The sequence below is a fragment of the Morchella sextelata genome (genome assembly GCF_020137385.1).
Source record: "Morchella sextelata strain SCLS chromosome Unknown scls_17, whole genome shotgun sequence".
Taxonomy (NCBI): domain Eukaryota; kingdom Fungi; phylum Ascomycota; class Pezizomycetes; order Pezizales; family Morchellaceae; genus Morchella; species Morchella sextelata.
In genome coordinates this window covers 835691-855071 of record NW_025408632.1, presented here as the reverse complement: position 1 = coordinate 855071, position 19381 = coordinate 835691, and the positions used below count along the sequence as shown (strand labels likewise).

At 47.8% G+C, this 19381-nt stretch overlaps 5 protein-coding genes across 5 annotated transcripts; 3 read left to right on the top strand and 2 right to left on the bottom strand.

Moving 5' to 3' along the window:
* Window positions 1-2513: 2513 nt before the first annotated feature.
* Window positions 2514-3095, bottom strand: H6S33_004336 (uncharacterized protein; the record flags this gene model as incomplete). The annotated part of the gene is made up of 1 exon (XM_044835685.1): window positions 2514-3095. The coding sequence occupies one exon, from the start codon at window positions 3093-3095 to the stop codon at window positions 2514-2516; it is 582 nt and encodes a 193-aa protein (XP_044691074.1).
* A 1956-nt stretch (window positions 3096-5051) lies between these two features.
* H6S33_004335 (uncharacterized protein) lies at window positions 5052-5931 on the top strand (the record flags this gene model as incomplete). The annotated part of the gene is made up of 4 exons (XM_044835684.1): window positions 5052-5273; window positions 5382-5486; window positions 5553-5614; window positions 5667-5931. The coding sequence occupies 4 exons, from the start codon at window positions 5052-5054 to the stop codon at window positions 5929-5931; spliced, it is 654 nt and encodes a 217-aa protein (XP_044691073.1).
* A 929-nt stretch (window positions 5932-6860) lies between these two features.
* On the top strand, window positions 6861-8289 carry H6S33_004334 (uncharacterized protein; the record flags this gene model as incomplete). The annotated part of the gene is made up of 6 exons (XM_044835683.1): window positions 6861-6924; window positions 7050-7180; window positions 7246-7363; window positions 7463-7659; window positions 7730-7799; window positions 7862-8289. 6 exons carry the CDS (start codon window positions 6861-6863, stop codon window positions 8287-8289), a joined length of 1008 nt encoding a protein of 335 aa, XP_044691072.1.
* Window positions 8290-9631: 1342 nt separating this feature from the next.
* H6S33_004333 (uncharacterized protein) lies at window positions 9632-14885 on the top strand (the record flags this gene model as incomplete). The annotated part of the gene is made up of 7 exons (XM_044835682.1): window positions 9632-9922; window positions 9985-10378; window positions 10432-11388; window positions 11440-11525; window positions 11579-13921; window positions 13985-14581; window positions 14643-14885. The coding sequence occupies 7 exons, from the start codon at window positions 9632-9634 to the stop codon at window positions 14883-14885; spliced, it is 4911 nt and encodes a 1636-aa protein (XP_044691071.1).
* Window positions 14886-15910: 1025 nt separating this feature from the next.
* H6S33_004332 (uncharacterized protein) lies at window positions 15911-18887 on the bottom strand (the record flags this gene model as incomplete). The annotated part of the gene is made up of 2 exons (XM_044835681.1): window positions 15911-18406; window positions 18474-18887. 2 exons carry the CDS (start codon window positions 18885-18887, stop codon window positions 15911-15913), a joined length of 2910 nt encoding a protein of 969 aa, XP_044691070.1.
* Between the last annotated feature and the right edge of the window lie 494 nt (window positions 18888-19381).

Here is a 19381-nt window from a genome sequence, read left to right as displayed (position 1 = left end):
TTGTGGGGGTTCTTTTTTGTTCGAGCGGCGTGCCTCTCTTTATGAATGCAATGCGATTGTTGCGAAGGGTGGTCTTTTCATTCCTCCCTTCTCTGTTCTTGTTTTGGGTGGAATTTTATTGATTCCCCTGTTATGTCCATTTTTTTTTGAACCTCCCGTTATATCTCCTGGTGCGTTATATATTTTGTGTGATCGACCATTATTGTTTGAAACCTAGTTCGAGACAGTTTACTTTTTACCTTATATCTATTTGCCCCCCTCCAAAACGCGGTTCACCTGTGGACAATGTGCTTTTTACTTTAACTCTTCGATTCTATTTGTAAAGCTTAAGCTTGGTACCTTACTTTTTTTTCATCTCTCTATTTGTATGTGTGTGTTTTTTGCGAGAGATTCGCGATTGAGCTCTTTTTTTTGACATGGCTAATTATGCTGGAAATATTGGAATTGCTTGGCGGGGTGGTTGGTACAGGTTGGAAACTTGGTGGTGAGGGTGGCGGCGGGAGGAGAGGGGAATTGAAAAATTCGAGGTTGGGGTCTGATTTGGATTCCGTATCTATGCTGGCTATGCTTATTCTTTTGTGATGTGAAGTTTGTTTTTGGTTATAAGTGTGTTATGTGATGCTGGTACATAAACTTTGTTGTAGGCACTGTAGCGAAAGAAGATAGGCTGGTGGTTGAGTCAATGCGGGCGGGCCGGAAGTGAGCATCGGTATTACAAGTGAGCATCGGTATTACAAGTGGAATTGTAAGTTGTGAATACATGCACCTATTCAAGAAAAGAGTCCGAAAGACGGTCCCGAACATCTTCACCCCGGCTCCGAGGAAATTGATACGACGCAGGGGTTAACGTTATATCGCGGTCTTCCCTGTACCTGGGACTTTCTTTCCCTCTCAGCGTATATCGGGTAGGGCGGAAGGGGCGCAGGATGCGCCCTTGTTGTGTATTGAAGGTTACAGGAGCAAATTTCCGTCTACAGTGGTGGGTTCGTCGTTGAACTTGACTTTTGGTGAGGTCGGCCAATGTTGTTTATTATGGGTGATGGTGGGTCGGTTCTGTTTGCGTGGATGAGCCTGGTAAACGTACTCCTAAAAACTGGTTCTGGAAACTTCTATATCGGGAACTAGGGTTTAGCTCTACACGGGGCTAGCGAGGGCCAGCGAGGTCGCAGACAATACATGTAGTAATGAGATATTTTAGGTGACTACATAATACTCTTTCATAATTTCATTGGAACGTAAAGGGGAACAGTAGTAGGGTATCCACGCGGGAGGGACTGGTGTCGGAGCTATTCAAGTATGTAAGTGGCGTGGGAGGCATACAATCAATGAGTTAGTAACAGTGACGACAAATGGCATGGGAGGACCTTCATTCAGTGGTTGGAATAAAGACGAGTGATAACTGATGATTGACACATCGGCCTAGGACATGCTTTATTAGTTCATTTTTTATCCTAGCGCACGCATAAATGTGGGGTGCAGATTCCTGAAAAGGTCTAGGTAAAAATATAATCTATTGGTTGGTGCCAGCTGCCCACTGTAGAATGATGGAAAGAACGATTCTGAGGCCTGAGATATATTAGGCTAGATGGAGAGTCGGTCCTGTCCCTTACACTGTTAAAGCTGCCACTTTAATTGCCAAGCATTATGTGGCTTATGTGCGCGCAAAGTTCGTCTGATGTTACCGTCTCTTATATGCATGTTGGTAGTATTTAAATGCTTTATAACAGCTTAAGGGATGGCTATGAAAAGCTTGTTTATCCAGATGCCTGGTTCTTCTTGGCGTGGGTTCCTCAGGTACCGTTTTGGACGACGAAGAATATAGATGAGCGGCCTAATAGTAGACTACTCGACGTCATTACAGGTTAGGCACCGAGTATTTGATCCCTGGCCACCAAAGGTCCTGGGTTGAAACCAGGGGTACAGGTGAGAGTAGAAGCCGGACCTGGTTCTCGGGTAGGGTGCTTTTTTATTTTTATTTTCATGTAACATTAATTACCACTGTTGAGCAGTTATTTTCTCCATATGAGGAGCGGTGTTAATTAAATTGGGGGAGGAGTGGCATTAAGGATCGAAATGGCAGCTAGGGAAATGATCAGAATGCATCAAAACCTAATGCCAAGCCGTTCTAGCCTCAGACACTTGGTGTCTAGCAGTGGTCTGTCCATATATAAACCTTTCTGATATAATTATAGTAGAATATCATAATAGACAAAATCCTTATAGCGCGATTCGAGGGATGTAGTGAAGATATGTCAAGAATTTGGATGTGAGCATTCCGCGCGCTATTTGGACCAACGACGTCTCAAATTGTCTTTGAGGAAGTCTAGAATTAAAACGATAAAGCTAAGGTAGTAAATGAAAAGACAGTAATAGCCTTTGATTGGAGTAAGATGTGTCTATCTACTCTAAAAATTGTCATAATAAATAATACATAAGAAAAGGAATGCATCAGACGTTATAAATACATGTACTCAATAACAGAGAAGCAGTTCATACTTGGAGATGGTTCACATCTAGCTTAGATCCCTAAGCCTCGAATGATAAACAAGCACCTTTCCCAAAAATTCGAACTCCCCTCCCTCCACTTTACCGCACCTCTTCATTATCTCGTCCGCTGCAAATCCCACATCATAGCACCTAGCGCACATACCGCGCATCCCCGCCAGGCCAACCGTAGCTCTCGCATATGTCGAAAAGCTCTTCCCGTCATCACGGGTCTGACAACACCACTTATCCCCGTTCTCTTGTAGAATCTTGATCACCGACCACAAGTAAAAGGTGATATCCTCGCCCCCGCCTTTACACTCCAGCTCGCCCTCAATGACTGGGACCGCAGCGGTATCATATATCCGGCCGCGGGCAAGCTCGGCGGCGGAAGCAGCTGGTGGGGTTTTCTCCCTGCCGAAGGTGAGGTTGACGTCGCCGGCGGTTGGGGGCGCGATCTCGGCGAATGGATGGGAAAGTAGGAGTAGAGTTGGGGGAAAGATAGCCGTATTGCTGGCGACGGCATCGGCGTAGCTGATTAGCTCGGGGGTGTATGCGGTGCAGAGACCGAGAAGGAGGATGTGAGTGACGAAGGTGATGGGACTTAACATGGTTGATTATATATTTCCTTGCAGGTAGAGATAATGATAATCAGGAATAGAGATACTGATATATATCGGCCCCGCGCAGAATAAATTGCAAGGGAGAGCCGATCAATGGGGGTTTTATATATATGAGAGCCTGACTGACTGGCTTTCCATCATTAGAGTAGATGTGGCTTGATTGGTGTTGATGTCTGTTCCCAAAATAGTGTTCAGGTGTTCACGGCCTATCAAGATTTCCTCGTAAGTACCTTCTGTTGTTTAATTCGCCAGCAGATGGTGGCGTAAACAACGCCCAAAATATTGGCAATCTCTATCAACTTCCTGTGTGACCTGAGAGAAAATACGAGCTCAACATCTATTAATGGTATGATCAATACCTTTTGACTGGACATCCTCGGAATACATCTAGGTGTAGATGAGCATTCGATCCCAGCTAGAGTACATGTACTCTACTCGACGTGTAGGGGAATCCTTGGTGATTATTTGCTATGTTGCGAAACATTTGGTTATGTCACTTGTAGAGAGACTTGCCCATGCATGCATATACTAGTGCCAAGGTCAGATGACACGCAAAATGGTCTCCAGAGTATCATTCCACAAATCCATATTGGATCGTGTCTCCACAAGGCTAATAAACCTCAGCTTTCAGCCGTTCGATACGACATAATTATCAAAATGTCTCCTCGCGCTCAGAAAGACAATCTCAAAAGCTATATTAGAATACATAAATTAAGTATAGGTAGAAATAAAATGTATACGCAGATACAAAAACCATTACTCATAAGCGGTGATAAATATCTTTTCAAAAGGTTACCAGCTAGCTGTAGGTATTTCCTCGAGGAGGTTCGATCGTTGCGCATCAACACAGATCAGATCAACCAGAGGATGTCTTTGAACGCCAACTCTGCAAACTTTGGTAATACCCCTGCTGTAGCGTAATGAAAGTTCTCGAGATATGTAGGCACTACATAAATAGAAGTCAACTTATGGATTACTTTCAACACTAACTGGGTTATGTTCAACCACGCACTGTGACCACCGATCGCGGCACCTACTCTATCTCACGGGTCTGATTGGCTGGTTCCGTTGCGAAAGGAGTGACTACCAATTGGGTCTTGAAATACACAGACCGCTAAATCAGCTTCTATTCTATGTATAAAGCCACCTTAACCAGTCTCGTAAGAATTATGCCAACCCAAGTAGAGTTCTTGGAGTTCATGTATTTGACCTTGGGGAAATATAGCCATTAGAAACAGCGCTGTGGAAGTGAGACAATCAGGAGCCAATGACGATATTGACCTCTAAAATTCTTGTAGTGAGCATTGAGCACGAGGCCCTTGCCCACGAACCCTAGTTAATAAGATTGCCAGAGATTGCAAGTGCTTTTTCCTGTCAGGTTTCAGTTGTACTAATCATAAGATATCACTCGCTGATGTTTCATCGATCCCCCGACAGATATACCGGGTTTGATCGAGCGATCACAGTACAAATACATACCCCAGGGTTACCGGTCTTTGTAGCCGATCATTGAGGTCCAAGTGCACAGGCATATGAGGCTCTGAATCATTGCCGTCATAGCCAAGCTAGACATGCGCCGAATCACGTCATAACCTAACCCTGAGGATAAAGTCCAGAGTCGTTATGGATAACGGGGCACACTCCATGATGGAATGTTGACGAATTGTAAGGTGGCAGATCCCCCACAAATTAGTTGATTATGGCATGCAATAAGGGTATGCCATGCACCGTCGATCCAACCTTGATCCAACCTGATCCTCGTCAAAGAAATCCTGAATTGAATTGTTACCAACCGGCGTATATATGGCTTCGATTCCGCCTCTAAGTTTACCCCGGATTGTTATTCGAGCAACCACAAAAATTCACGGCAATATCAGCAGAAGAATAGTAACTTCACATCCAGAATTTCTTTTTAGGCCCAGATATTATAACACATCATTGAAAATGTCGAGCGCACACCCGAACAACACTGGCGGAACGTACACGCAGACTGGGACAAAACACGCAGATCCTTATAAGGAAAAGAACTTGGATAATGAGTGTCCGCTGAAGGACAAGGTGCAGGATTTGGTGGAGTTTGTAGAGGGATTGAAGTTTGGATTGATGACGACCCGACAGAGGGATTCAGGGTTTTTGGTTAGTAGGTGTATGGCAGTGGCTGCGAGGGTATGATCCATTCCTTACCTTTGACGGCTGATCACGAATTGAGTTGTGATTGGGGGCTCTTCTTCATTGTGCGAAAACGGACTCTAACTGTGAAACAATTAACTGCAGGAGGATGGAATCGATTTCCTATTCCACACAAACACCGAGAGCGGGAAGACTGACGAATTGGCAACTGATCCTCATGTAAACTTAGGGTTTATCAAGAGTTCAACAGTACGGAATTAAATTGGTCACTCTTTAAAAGAGAGTAAAAGCTGATGAATGGGTGATTTTGTCTAGGGTGAATGGGCTTCCATAAGCGGAATCGCAGATATTGACAACCATAGAGAGAAAGTGAAGCAGTAAGTTCAAAACTGGTAACCATGCTAGAGTTTAAATAATAACTCCTATTAGATACTACACCCCTACTCTCAAGGCTTGGGTTGGAGATCTTGGCGACGGGGTTCACAACGGAGGCCCTGATGACCCTCGTTTGGCTGTTATCAAGGTCCACGCGAAGACAGCGACGTATGCGATTCAGAAAGGAACCGCCATTTCACGGGGCATTGAGATCGCTAAGGGCACCATTACCGGAAATGCTGCAAGCACGAACAGGCTGAGAGAGTTGACGGAGGAAGAATTGAACACATTTAGGGCTAGCCAGCAGTTGATTTCGTAGTTTTTCTTTTGATGGTTTCCTTGCTTTCTGTTTTGATATGATGAGTCTTGTTCATGCAATTACGATAGTGTTCTATTTTTTGCATCCTTATCAGGGTGTTGAGGGTGTTCAGGGCCTGTTTCCAGAAAGTTCCATGTAAATCAATGTCGACGGCGATGAGGCCTATCAGTTGAGTTTCTCACCCGACATCCACCCATGTTCAAATGTTGTAAACAGAAGTATCATTCGGTCGTGTAGCCAACCAGAATAGCAATCGGCGTGTAAATTATGAGACTTCTTTACAGATGCGGACTGCATCCACAAGTCGTGAAACAAAGAGTTGATTTTCGCGGTTTGTTATCCATGTGGCGTGATCCGTGAAATGACTTCACGGTGACGGTTAATGTGGCTAGTGGGATGTTGCAACAAGCTCGTCTTCTATCCTTGAAATTCCAATGACCTTCCCGCATGAACAGAGCAAGGAATTTAACAGTTTGTCGCAGGAGAGATGCCGCAGCATGCAAATGTGCCATTTTTGAAGACGGGGATCAGCATTCTGGCCTTGGATCTGTTCGTGACTGGCTGCAACGCGTTTCGGCCCATCACATTCACATGCGATAGTCTGACGTATGTGCATGGGCTTGCTCCGTTCCTTGGAGGTGCCGGGTCGTCCGGCTGAGTGACTGTGCCACAGGTTCAGTTCTGCGGAGGAAAGCTTTGCCGCTGATAACAAGGCTCCAGCCACGACGTAATAGAGGATGCGAGACTTTTATCTGGCTCCCCTGCAGACGCACACGACACGGAGAGCCCTCGGGATTCAAAAAAAACCATAGCTACCCTTCCTCCCTTCCATCTCCTTCTCTTCATCACAATTCATCTTTGCAACTTTGTTATACCTGCTCTTTTACCTTTCTGATCCAATCAAACCGTAGTTTCAAACCATCTGAACAATGGAGTCACCAACTTACTCCTCGCCTTCATCAGAAGAAACAGCTCCTCAACAAGTCTTGAACGGTTAGGTATGTTTCCCCACTGATTCGAATGATTTCTTGCTGGTTTTCACTTTTACTGATCATATTTTTTTTATCTACAGTTCCCGATTCTTTCATTTCTTGACATCTCGTATTGACATTTGACAGGAACCAATACCGTTATCCAGAAGACAAAGGCCGACTTCCAAGGGCTTGCGAATTCAGCGTCAGTCGAGAATGATTATGAAGGAGATCAACCTTTGACACATTATCATAGTTTCTTTTTTGATCTTTTTACAGTTCGTACCACTATCCTGTTCTTATCTCTCTCCCAACAGTTGATTTGTAGCTGACTTTCAATAAGTGGAAATATCCGCGTGCCACTGGTTTCTTCTTTTTCTCAGTCATCTCTATGATTACTGCGTTCCGGTTCATCAACGTGCTCCGCTGGGTTTTCAAAGGAGCATATCTGCTCTTTGCCTGTAAGATTTGTCTCTTCCACATTTGTGCTTATTCCGCTGCAGGGATATGGTTTCTGTGTTTCAGTTAAGTATCAAACTAACCTTTGGGATGATATACAGCTGCTGCCCTTCTTGAAGTAGCCGGCAAGCCTTTTGGCGCAAAGGGTCTTGTATCTTCAATGCGCCCTAGACGATACCACACTATCCCTAGGGAATCGGTCGAAAAGCTCTTTAACGAAGCCCACGACTTGTTGAACTTTTTCGTTGTTGAATTCCAAAGGGTTATTTTTGTAGAGAATATCTTTGCTACAATTGTCGTGAGTATAACCTTTTTTCATTCCTTATTCATCTTTGGAAAAATATGGTTTGCTGATAAAGGGTTTGTAGGCATTTGTGACAACATTCGCAGCATACTTTCTTATTAAGTACATGCCATTCTGGTCCCTATTGCTCACTGGTAAGGACTGCTTGGCTACATCAGCTCTTAAGTTTAATCAAGCTAATTTTTCTTTGCACTAGCCACTATTACTGCATTCACTGCTCCTTTGATCTACCTTCAAAACCAGGAGTTTATCGACGAGAAGATCCGCCAAGGAAATGAACTAGTTAACGAACAGCTCAATACTGGACGCGAACTTACTGTAAAATACGCCGGAGAAGCTGCTGCCCGCGCTCGCTCTACTGCTGTCGACCTCTCGCAAAAAGCCCAAGGATATGCCCAAAACGTTCGTGGCTCATCTCCCGCTGCTACCTCTAAACCATCAACAACCTCAACTGCCGATAAGGAATTCCCTTCTGTCCCTGTACATGAACCGGCTACCAACGGTCATAACGGCCAGGTTAATGGCGCCAACGGTCACAACGGTCTCAATGGCGCCAACGGTGCCAATGGATTTAGTGCCAAAGTACAGGATGAATACAGACCAGAGCAGCCTATCCTTGCTTAGATCTAGGAGAGCTTTCGGCTAGGTCATAAGATTCATTTGTCTTAATCGATCGAGGTAGTAAATACTGGTGGGGAGAGAGGAAGAATGGAATTGGGATAGGGTGTTAACAAAAAAAATACGGCAGAAGGTGGTTTCATTTTGTTTCTTTTTAACCAATTTATGCTATTACGTTTGGGTGTAAGAACCAACAGAGAGTCGGGGCGGTCACGAAGTTAATGCTTTCGCTATATTTACTGCGTATCATTTCTTTTCTTAGTTTTTGCTCTTATCTGGGAATGTTGTAACTACTTTTTTCGGGTTCAGTTGTTACCAGTATGCTTCCTTATTCGGTTTGGGTGGTGTTGTCTACTGTCTTGTGTGTTGTCTTTTCCTCGAAATTTGTTCACCTAGCTTCAGTTCTTGATACCGCGTTGATGAATTCAGAATGCAAAGTGCAATCGAGGAGTTCGACAATCTTGATCTAATGCATTGCATGAAAATTTTCTTAACCCTTGTTGATCCAGGTCATATCCATTACGCTGTCCTTTGTTATCATGTACTGAGGTGGAGTGAGGAAAGGATGTGAAATTTGTGCCTGAAGATACCAGGCGCGCTACCTAGTGACACCTGCAGCCAGCTTCCCGCCTCATCAGGATGTGGACACTGTGGTTCGTAGTTTGTGACAACGTGATGTTCCAGACATGTGGGCTGAAAAGAGTCAAAGCCTCAAAGGACACCTTGTAAAGATGAATCATGATACATGTTGTACCAGATGCAGGGTTAGGGTTCCAATATTCACTTTGAATTTGCATGAGAAGTCTCCAACGGCCACAAGCTCAGTTCAAATAGAACTGAGTCAAGTTACCGAAATATGACTTACCCTACTATTTTCGTTTCGGGCCTTGGCACGCAATCCCTAGTGAGGGTTTAAGTGAAATTCAATATGAATTAGCGTGAGCCCAATCTCGGTTCAAAAGGCACCAGTGGTACCCGATGGATTGGGTTTAATGGTTATTTTACTTTCAACTTTCAAAATCCCCAAATTCTTGGCGCAAATATTCAGAGTTCTGCTTTAAGTAATGTCTTCAAATAGCCTTTCCATCTTTGTCAAGATAGTATGATTCACATGCTTGCTGTTTATTATATAAGCGGCGCTGCGGGGATGAGGCTCGTATGTAGCAGGGCAAATACCCTGTAGGGCAGGCCTTAATGTAGTTACAACTTCTAGAATACACTGGACGGTGCGTCATTTCTCAAGCAAACGGAGGAGTCTCGCATAGAAACAAAAGGACCCCGATCACTCTGGTCCTGTATATTACCACCCGAAAAGCTCTACATTACTCTCTAATTAAGTATACGCAAAATGAGCAAAAAACAGTCCGCCCGCAGCAGCAAAGCATTCACACCTTCCACATCCTCGGGGGTGGGGGGATTCGGTGGATTTGGTGGATTCGACACAGCATCAACATTCTCATCGGCCTCAGCGTCGCAACTATCCTATGTCACACCGCCACCAGACCTTAAAGGAATCAGCGATTCAAGCGTCGTGGTGTTATTTAAGAATTTGTCAAAAAAAGATGATACGACGAAGTCGAAAGCCCTGGAAGATTTACAAGCGGTGACAGATGTTGAGGACACTATTATCGCAGCCTGGGTGCGTATAGATATTTCGATTCATGAAAATAGTGCTGAATTGTTCTGTCCTGCTACTTATAGGTCTTACTATACCCCCGACTCTCGACCGATACTTCTCGACGAGTACGGACCCTCTCACACACTGTTCACGGTCTTATTTCGCAGCGTGCTGGGAAAAGAATCGCGGAATATATGCCTCGAGTGATTGGAGCTTGGCTTGCCGGGTTATACGATAATGATCGGGCTACATCAAAAGCTGCAAATGATGCGCTGAAGCTTGTATTTTCATCCGAGGAAAAGATTGCAAAGGTGTGGAAGGCGTATCAGGTAGACATTGTGAAATACTGCACGAATGTGGTTCTACATGAGACTGTCGACACTTTGAGCGATGAAAGGCAGGTGTCACCAGATGATGCGCAGAACAAATTTGCGAGAGTTATCGCGACGAGTGTTTTAGCTCTTGGTCACCTCATCTGTAAGCTCTTTCCCGTTGTACTAGTGATTCGTGATCATAGCTAACAGGAATAGCCACACTTCCGGAAGCCGAATTGAAGAAACAGCACGACTCATATTCTGCAGTCATTTCTGAACCTTATCTATGGTCATTCTCCTACTATTCGGACCCTTACCTTCGAAAGGCATTATACAGATTTCTCACTCTTACACTAACTTTCATCCCCTCAATCATTTCCTCTCCAGAAACCTTTCCCATCGTTTCGGAGGCAATCATTACAAAATCTCTTGCCAAAAGTCAAATCGGCTCTGTAATTGATTATTTAGATGCCCTTATATCATTAACGTCCTCACTCCCGACTTCATGGACAGTCTTAAAACCGTCAAAGAAGCGGACTCCAATTGGAATGCTGATAAAATTTGTGAAAACTGGATCCCAGTCTGCTGGTCAGGAGTATTGGAGAAAACTAGTGAACTTGATTTCTGCAATACCACGAGAAATTCTTCCGAAATCACTTGATGGCATCCGGGAGCTATTGGTAGGATTTGTGGATGGTATCTGTAATGGGCCGGAACCAAGGACTCATTTGATATCAGCTTGGGGAGCCTACTTCAGTGTCATCTACTATCTCCTTGCTTTAGAGGGAGGGGATGCAGGCGAGGCTGCTAAAATCATTGAGAAGTCGATATGGCCCATATACCATAACTATATGCTTGGAAATACGGACGAGGCAGAGAAGATGAGGGTTCCATATTATGCAGCGAGTATATGCGCTAGTGGAGTAGCAATGGCTGGTGCGCATGACGAGCGAATTGTACATCTTATGAGAGAAGGTGTATGGAATAAGGTGGAAAATTTGCTACTTGAGCGCATCGCCAAAGGAGATACCGATGGCATGGGTCAAAAATGGGTCGATTTGAGCGCAGAAATCCTCAAAAAGACTAAGGAGGAGAATCAAGTGGCTGATATCGTAAAAGCTAGTAATGTCGACATTTTGTTGCAGTGTATTTCGGCGGTGGTGAGCGAAAAGGGTGTGTATTTTGATCTTTTTAGTCCCACGAGAGGAAACTGACAAGAAACAGGCAAGTCAAGTGATATGTCCTTATTACTAGAGCAGATGCTTTCGAATTTTGGCTCTAGCGTTTTAAGTATTCAAACGGCGCAGCAGGTTTGTTTCCAAGTGGCTACACAGACAGGGAGGAATAATACTAATATCACTAGGCAACGACCGTCTTCTTTACCGAAAGCCTTCCAGATCTCCTCCTTTCACCATTATTGCCGCATATCCTGTCAGCCCTCATAGCATATGGCACACACACGCCCGATTTCGCCCCCTTCGAAACAGCATGGAAGAAAACAATCCGTTCCATTCTTCTTTCAACTCTTTCAAAAGAAACCAAAGAAGCCCGCATAATCCAACTCCTACAATCAACCCCAACTTCACTTCAAAACAGAGTTCCACCAGTGGCAGAACTAGAACATTATGTGAACCGGAAATTAGAAGCTAGTTTAGAAACTGATGAAGCTGCAGGATGGGAGATGATGAAATCGTCATTCGGTTCATCGGTATTATCGGAGGGTAAGATTATGGAAATGCTTGTGATGCTTAGTGATGGGTTATCGCTGCAGGAGGGACGGAAGTCATCATCTGTGTGCAAGCATCTTGCAACTGTTGCCAAACAAAACCCGCAAGTATTGGTGGGCTTTGCAACGTCGAAGGATGGTGCAGATATGGTATACCGATTGCTGGTGCTCATAGAATCACCTGAGAGCGAGGTTTCAGACGCGGCGAAAAGTATCTACAAAGTTCTTGAAGCAGGGCTCGCGGCTAGTAATACGAAGGATCAAGCGGAGGTTGTGGGTACTGTGGTGGACATCATCTCGAAGAGTGTCAGGGAACCCAAAGATGTAGAGCTTTCGCTGCATGCCCTTGCGGAAAAGGCAAAGGCCTTAATCGATCGAGCTCCAGCGGGCGAAAAGGTGACGCTTGTAGAAAAGCTGTTGTTTACACCGGAGCTCTGGAAACGTGAGCTGGGCCCATGTTTGATGGGTGCGGTGAAGATGTCGCTCGCTATTACAAACCCGATCGGTGGAGCAATTTTCTTTGCTGACAAGCAAAAGGCCCCAGTTTCCACTTCTATTGTTCGGGACCGACAAGGTGTTTCAGCTGCAATGAGGATGGGAATATTTACAATCGAGTTCCTCAAAGCGATGGGCTCGTTCAACAGAAGTCAGGATGATGTGTTCTCTCAGATCTCAGAGGATGCACGGACAACGCTGTTTTACCACCTTGCGTTGACCTTGGAGTTGGCCAAGGATAATGTCGCCATTACTGGTGCCAATTATCTCTGGACCGAAAACTTGCCAGAAGTTGAACAGGAGGCTCTAGAGTTTGTTTCTGATATCCAAAGTTTCATTGCAAGTTGTTTTGAACAGGATGATCTAGCAGGATATCTGTTAGTCGTGATTGAGCGCCTGATGGAGGGCTCCGTGGAGCAGCCCGCGAGTACGTCAGCATTTTACTCGGCAAGGGCTTTAACCGGGGTAATTGGAGGCCTCGCAGATCATCATAAAGTCACATTGGAGCAAACACAAACTTGGCTGAGACTGTGTGATGTAAGGAGAGGCACTGACGTGTTTCGGATTACTGCGATACTCACAGGACTATCCGAGTTGTTGGAGCATAGTAAAGATGCCGATAGACTACGGAATGAGCTTGCAAGTGATGTGATGGGCGTCCCCAGATCCAAATGCGGGGAGGAAGGTTTTCGCAGGCTGGTATTCTTGAATGCAGTTCTTCCTAAACCTGGTGAAGACGTGGCTCCGCTTCCACCTCAACGCACAATCCTACTTATCAAACACCTTCTTTCCTGGTTTGGTGAAAAAGAAGAGCCCGAGACAGAAATTAACACAGAGGTCCTCACAGAAGCTATGAAAACCTTTGCAAGTGTTCTGCCTACAGTTAAAGAGCTATATGGCGAGCATTGGCAGTCGTTGTGTGAATTGGTCGGCATGGGCATATCTAATCCTATTGTGGTAGAGGATTGTGTACCCTTGATCTTCGCATCACTGAAGCTATTCCAGACCCTGAAGTCACTTCGTTTTGCAAACGATGACATCGAAGAAGCCTGGGAAACAACCGATCTTTACCCTATCCTAAGGGAGACATTAGGAAACTCAAGACATGCAGATGATCAACATCAACCCCGGAATTTATGCAACGCTCTTATGTCCCGACAGACAAGATCAATGGATCTTAAATATATCGGAAATCCTACTGACATTTATCCACTTTTGAACGTAAAATCAAGACCAGTTCAAGCGGCTGCATTTGAGCTCTTGCATAGATATATTCCATCCATCCAGGAGCACGTCTCCATCGAAGCCGCCTTGTCAAAAGAGGATAACTTCACACTTCAGCTTCCAATGGAGTTATTGAGCTTGATTATGGAGCCACCGACAATGGATCAAGTAGAGGACTGGGATTTTGAAAGGGCTATGCCATTGACACTAAGAGGGTATCTATTGACCTGGATACTGATATTTGATCATTTTGAGAATTCTGTAAGTTATATATCAAAGCCCCTTGATCTCCTTGCCGTCAGATTGCTGATTTGGGAACAATAGTCATTCAAAGTCCGATCCGCCTACGTGGGTAACCTCAAAGAAGGCGGTTATCTTACCGGATTGCTTGACTTCGCCTTCGACTTTCTCGGCCACTCAAAGGGGCGCTCAATCGACGCCTCCAAATTCGATATCGAGTCATACACCCCCGACCTGGAAGAGTCCCCCTTAAAAGACACCCAATGGCTTCTAATCCACCTCTACTACCTCTCACTTCGCTTCACACCCTCGCTCTCGAAATCATGGTGGATAGACTGCAAAGTCCGGCAGAAGGTGCTCTCGGTGGAATCCTTCACGGAAAAGTACATGTCGCCACTCATCATAGACAAGGAATTTGCAGCAATCCGCGCATGGATGGCCGAGCAGCCCGCCCCTACGCCTGGAGAGGAAGAAGGCATGCAGGTCAAGATCTCGCGCGGAACGGCGAAGGAAATCCTAGCCGTGTATCCGATCGACGACCAGACGATGGAGATGATGGTTAGGCTTCCCTCGACGTTCCCACTGCGACAAGTGGAGGTCGAGGGGGTTAAGAGAGTTGGTTTGAGTGAGCAGCAGTTCAAGAAGATGCAGCTGGCTTCGCAGGCTGTCATCAACTTCCAGGTAGGAAGAACATTGTCCTCCCCTTCTGAAGATTTAAGCTGACTTTTTTTTCTCCGTGCAGAGCGCATCCATCATCGACGGACTGACCCTCTTCCGCAAAAACGTCTCGCTGCTCTTCCAAGGCATTGCCGAGTGCGCTATCTGTTACAGTATCCTGGCTGTGACGCCCGACAGGTCGCTGCCGAACAAGGCTTGCTCAACGTGCAAGAATAAGTTCCACTCTTCGTGTCTGCTGAAGTGGTTCAGGACCAGTAACTCGAGTTCATGCCCGCTTTGTCGGACGAGTTTCTCTTTTTACAGTTAGAAAGGGCCGGGCTGGTGAAGGTTGGGTGTATGTGTGTATGTGTGTGTGTGTGTGTGGGGGGGGGGGGTGGTATTGGTGTATTATAAAAAGTAGCGAAGAAATGGGGGGGTGACTGGATTTCGGAATTGTAGCGTTAAATCTTAGACTTGAAAAGGATTCCCATTTTTTGGTCATGGAATTACTTGCCGTCATTTTCTATGCTGATACTCTCCTCAGTGCTCTTGTAACTGTAAACACGCAAATCTACCAACAAGGCGACTTACAAGAACCCAAATAAATCTTATTGCAAAATCTCACAACTGGCTCCGGTCGGGCTTACTTGAAGGCGACCTGCGAGCCGGCGTGCGGGCTTCAAGTCCTCCTCGGCGAAGATAGGCACGTGGGTATAGCCACCCGCCTACAGGGGGTTCTAATGTAGGCTTCAGGGCCAGTTAATAGCGTTTTTGTTTTCTATTTCGGTGGAGCTAGTAGCAAAGATATGACCTAACCCAGAGTAATAAGAGCTCGTTGCCAAGAATTATAGGCTCTTCGGACAGGTGCGAGTGATGCATAGTGACTCACTCGCTGTACTAGCTGCCTCAACGGAGCTAAAACATGTCCTGACCAGTGCTGCGAGATTCAGATCTCTTCCACAGGAATCTCAGGGATACAGCGCTTGTGGTGGTAAGAAGGAAATGCGGAAGTAAAGCTTATGCACCTCTTCCGAAGAAGAACCGTGTCCAGAATACCGCACGCTTCGTAATGTTGGGCTTTCTAATTTTATTTTCGACCGCTTGCGCGACTACGATATGCTACAGGCGGAACAACAGAAGGGGGGCTACAGCTTGCCCATAACGGCCATCCATGGCATCTACTAACATAAACAACCTCCCCTGATATCGGTGCGCCCATGTACCATCAACAATAACCACAACCACAACCAAAAAGAAAGAAAAAAGAGCAGTAAAAAAAACGTAGTAAAAAAAAGAATAGTAAAAACAAATTACTAATTACACCCGCCCACCTCCCTCCCTCCTTCCAAACCACTAATCTACCGTCTCAATCGCCTCGATCGCCTCCCTCGCCCTCCTCCCACACGCCTCAAACAGCGCCACAATCCTCTCCCCCTCCCCCTTCATCCTGCCTTCCGCCTGCGCCGCATTCCACTTGACCCACTCGGCCACGGTCATCTCCCTCTCGCGCGCCGTCAGGACGCCCGCCCCCTCATCCGACTCCTCGCTGCCGTGCGCAAACACGGTATCGAGGTCGACAGCGACCCACGGCTTTCGGCTATGGAGCGCGGTGACCTTGGGGTGCGCTTTGGGCGTGGTGGCGGCGGCGGTGGCGAGCGGGATGTTCATCCCGCGCCGGACGGGCGAGAGCGGCATGCGTGTTGGTGCCGGGGCGCGCGGGGAGACGGGGCGATCGGTGGAGGCTTCGGTTTCGGGCGCGGGGGAGGAGGCGGTGGAGTGCGGGTCTATGTCGGTGGCGGAGAGGTCGTCGTCGTTGTGGTTGTCGGAGACTGTTCGCTCTTCGGCTGCGTGCGCGGCTTCGGACATGTGCACGTCGTCACCCGGCGTTACAAACGCTGGTGAGCTGCTGCGGCCCTTTGTGGTGCTGTCCCGCACAGTGTCCTCCTCCTCTGCCTCTGCGGCCATCATGCTGCTCCTGGTCCGTCTTCCCTTGCGGCCTTTCATCTCTTCGTTCTGCGCGCTGTTGAAGAAGCTCTCGCTCCCTTTCTTGAGGGCGTCGTCTTTGGTCTTGCGTTGCCTTGCCTGCTGTTTCTTTGTGGGCTTGCGGCCCTTCTGGCGAGGTGTGTTGTCGGAGTCTGAGTTGAGGTGCGAGCCCGCGATGGATGAGATAGTGGTTGAAGCTGTGGAGACTGCGCTGCTGCGGGTGGAGCGCTTGGTCGTTGGGTTTGCGGTCTTCTTTGTGGGTTTCGGAGTGGGTTCTGCTGCTTCTTCTTCCATTTCGACTTCCGCTTCTGCTTCTGCTGCTTGCGGCTCGGGCGATGGTGCGAGTGTGGGGTACAAAGTGTCGGCGACATCGTGGCGGATTACGCTGCCCGCATCTGAAGTCTCGGCGGGCTCTTCTTCCTGATGGTCAATGTCCATAAAGCTCTGCGCCGGTTCTGGCTCTGTCTCTACGGTGCTCGCAATTGAGATTACGCTTTCTCGCTTTGGCCTTGTGCCCCTTACTAGTCTCTTCCTCCCCTTCTGCGGTCGTTCTTCTTGCTCTTGGTAGAGCTGGAGTTCGATTTTCTCTTGGACCGAGTCGACGGTGACATTGCTCTCCCTTTCCCTTGTAGATGCCGCCTTCTTGGCCGCTTTGCCTCTCTTGGGCTTTGGTGCTTCCGGCTCGTCTTCAGTGGCAGTTACGGTTTCCGCCGCATCTTTCTTCTTGCGCCCTCGTGCCGCTTTCTTAGCCGGTGCTTTCTTGGGCTTGACTTCGATTTCCATCTCCATCTCTGTATCCGTGATATCCCTAGCAGCGACCTTGATAGTGTCACCAGCAAAATCGTCTTCCAGGTTCCTCCTCTCCGGACTTTTCACCTCCTGTAAGTCGTCCTCCACAGCCAGATGCTTCGGCACCCTTACAGGGATCGAGAAATCCTGCGAACTCTCACGGAAAAACTTTTTTGAAGGACTCTTCGTAGGGCTTCTGTCCACGTCTGCAACAGCCGGCGTCCTGCCTCGTCCTCCCTTAGTGGTGGAGTTGAGGATGGAGTCGGGCGGGGCATTACGCATCTTCTCTTCCACGGCCAAGGAGGCGCGGGAGCGGGTGATGCGTTTCATGGGCCTGATAAACGGCTTCTTGAAGTCCTTGAACCCCTCCTCCTCGTCCGTGAGCGGGCGCTCAAGGTCCAGGGCGAGCGCGCGATCAAGCTCATCGTCCGAAGGGATGGCGGGCTGGGCTTTGGTTTTGCGGGCAACAGAGTTGCCGCGGACCTTCGAATTGCGGCGTGCGGCGGGCTTCTTAGCTTTTGCTTTTGGTTTAACCCCGGTCCTTGAGGCAACTGAGGCGATGGATTCGTTATCGCTGTCGGCGTTCATCTTTGCGTCGCGGGATAGCTGCTGTGCTGCTAGAGAGGCGCGGGTGGCACGTTTTTTCTGTGCGGGTTGCTGCTGCTCGTGTCCTACTTCTTCTTCGGTAGATATTGTGCCGTCATACATGACGACGGGGCCCTGTTGAGCTGCCGTGCTGGTTCGTTTCCGGCCGCGGGGGGCATCTTCGAATACGTTGTCGGGCTCCGGCTCTGCTTTCTTGGACTTCTTTGCGCGAGGTGCCTTCTTGGTTGGTTTCGTGACCGGCTCGTCGTCTGAGTTGGCCATCACCGACTGCATCGAAGCTCTCGACGTCTTCCTCGTGGGCTGTCTGGGGGGTGTCCAAGTGAAAAACGCACAGTTCGGCGAGCGCCGCCTGTGCTCCTCTATCGGATCGTCCGTCGGCTCCCATCCATCCAGCGACAGATCGCAATACGCACAATTCGCGAAATCGTCCGAATCCTTCGTGGGTGAATAGTGCCAACCCGCTTCCGCCATCTATAGTTACACCCGTCAGTCAACAATCCTCTCTCCCCCGACCACAAAAGACAAAAAACGAACGCACCCTATGCACCGACGGCGCCCACCCCAGCTTCCCCTCATGCGGCCACCAATCCCCAAAGGTGTCCGCCCTCGCGCGCACCATGCGCGCGCCCCGCGGGTCCTCCGCCGTCGATGTCGACGTCGACGTCACGGAAACTCTCGCCCACCCGCAGTCGGGGCAGTGCTTGACGTGCTCGGCGCTCGGGTCGTCGTCCGACTCCCAGCCGTCGAGGTCCTTGGCGCACAGGTAGCAGGTCACGTTGTCCGGGTGGTCCTCGGACGGGTTGTAGTAGAGGCCGGCGGCGGCGAGCGTCTTTGCGGAGGGTCGGTCGTGTGGCCATTTCATGGGCGGGGGCTTGTTGGTGGAGGCCGAGGAGGGGCGTCGCTTGGGGCGGAAGGAGTTGAGCCGTTTGCTGTAGATGTTCATGCCGGACATGGCGGTGCGTTCTCGAGATCTGGGGTCTCGAGATGGATTGTCGAGGTGTTTCTAGGGAAGTGGGGGGCCGTGTTAGGGAGTGTGGCCTTTTCTAAACTGCCAATTGGTGGCCCTGCTGGTTGGGCTGCTTGTGGTTGGTGGTGATGTTGATTTTGGTGCTGGTGTTGGTCCTCTTTGTTGTCTTGTCCCGAGTTCGTTCGTGAGGGAAGTGAGATGTCGCGTTGTTGTACATATGTAGCGCCAAGGATTTCTGTTTGTTTTGGGATCGGCAGTGACAGGGGTATGTAGAGGTGATCTGCAACAGACCGTTGGAGCTGGACCAAATCCAGTGAGTGACAACCACTTTAGAGTACTTCAGTGCTGAGAGGATAAGAATAAATAAGCTGGGCGAGTAGGTATAAAATAAAGAAAAAAGAAGATGGAGTCATGAAACAAGAAGGTAGCAGATGTAAAGAGCCCGAGTACACACGAAGGATAGCACTCGATCGAGCTCT